The following is a 1139-nucleotide window of genomic DNA, read 5'->3' as shown; positions in this document are numbered from 1 at the left end:
ATATATATATATATATATATATATAAAGGCATGAAGACAGGAAGAAAAGTGAAGGGGGCCATTTTAAACACAATTTTATCCTCCACTGTACCTCTCCTTTCCTTTTTTCTTTCACCCCTTTCAATGAGCTTGTGCCGCAACTCCGTGTGGGGAGGTGGAAAAATGGAAGAACCTCCCACAAGGCACTTGGTTGTCGCCTCAAACGAGCACATCTAAAGTTGTGAGAAACTACGACGATAGCAATAACAGATGATACCACTGTGTAATGAAACACTCAAATTCATATGAGGGGGAGCAATCCAGGCAACACGATACGATCTTATGGCAACGGAAAAGGGGTGACGCGCCACCACGAAACTCATGTGGCACGTATTACTCCTTTTCCAGATTCTGTTGGTTCGTGCGCCAAACTCTTGCTGGCAACGATGCAACATCTTTTCACCATTAGGTGCTTGCGCAGCTCACAGAGCAACTAAAAGCCGAACAACATTCTGTATAAGGCGTACATCATCCAGAAGGTAGTGATGCCCATGAAACAACCGAGGACCATAACTTCCTTCATCCCCACAACCTCTAACTCTTCCTCGCTCTCCACGGTGTAACCAAGAGTTCGCAGTCTGTACGTCATATACACCAGGTGATAGACTCCCCATGGGCAAACTGTTTTTGTAGCATCTGCGTAACCTTCTATACGCTCAATGGCACGGCGCGCGCGTGGGTCAACTGGCGGATCGGCCCCGTCCAACAGCATCTGGTAGGCCATGCGAGACTCCAAGGGATCACGCTCAACGATGCCATCAAACTTATCCCCATTTACAACAACTGGGCGAAGGGATAAGAAGGGCAGCAGCCGCTTGAACACTTCGTGCCTTCTGGCCAGCGCAGTGCCAGCCTGAAACGGCAGCCTACCATCCTCACAAAGGACCTTATCAAAATTATTTGTCAGATGGTGCGCGTCCAAAACGCGGCGAAAGTAATGAGGGGCGGCGATGTTTGGAACCGGATACAACGTAACCTCTTTGCCACTCATCGGATGCTTGAAACGCCGAATGGTACAGACCAAAGCGGGTGGACTCTGCCTAAGCTCAATGATACCCTTCGTCATCAACATCGCGGACTTCCTCTTCACATCATCCATT

General features: G+C 48.6%; 1 protein-coding gene across 1 annotated transcript; it reads right to left on the bottom strand.

Annotated features, from left to right (window-relative positions):
• Nucleotides 1-472: 472 nt before the first annotated feature.
• On the bottom strand, nt 473-1138 carry TEOVI_000081200 (uncharacterized protein; the record flags this gene model as incomplete). The annotated part of the gene is made up of 1 exon (XM_067224144.1): nt 473-1138. One exon carries the CDS (start codon nt 1136-1138, stop codon nt 473-475), a length of 666 nt encoding a protein of 221 aa, XP_067080245.1.
• Nucleotide 1139: the final 1 nt, after the last annotated feature.

Source organism: Trypanosoma equiperdum (assembly GCF_001457755.1).
Source record: "Trypanosoma equiperdum strain OVI genome assembly, contig: ctg_245, whole genome shotgun sequence".
NCBI classification, from domain to species: Eukaryota; Euglenozoa; class Kinetoplastea; order Trypanosomatida; family Trypanosomatidae; genus Trypanosoma; species Trypanosoma equiperdum.
The sequence above is the reverse complement of the archived record's forward strand: the minus strand, read 5'-3'. Positions and strand labels throughout refer to the sequence as shown.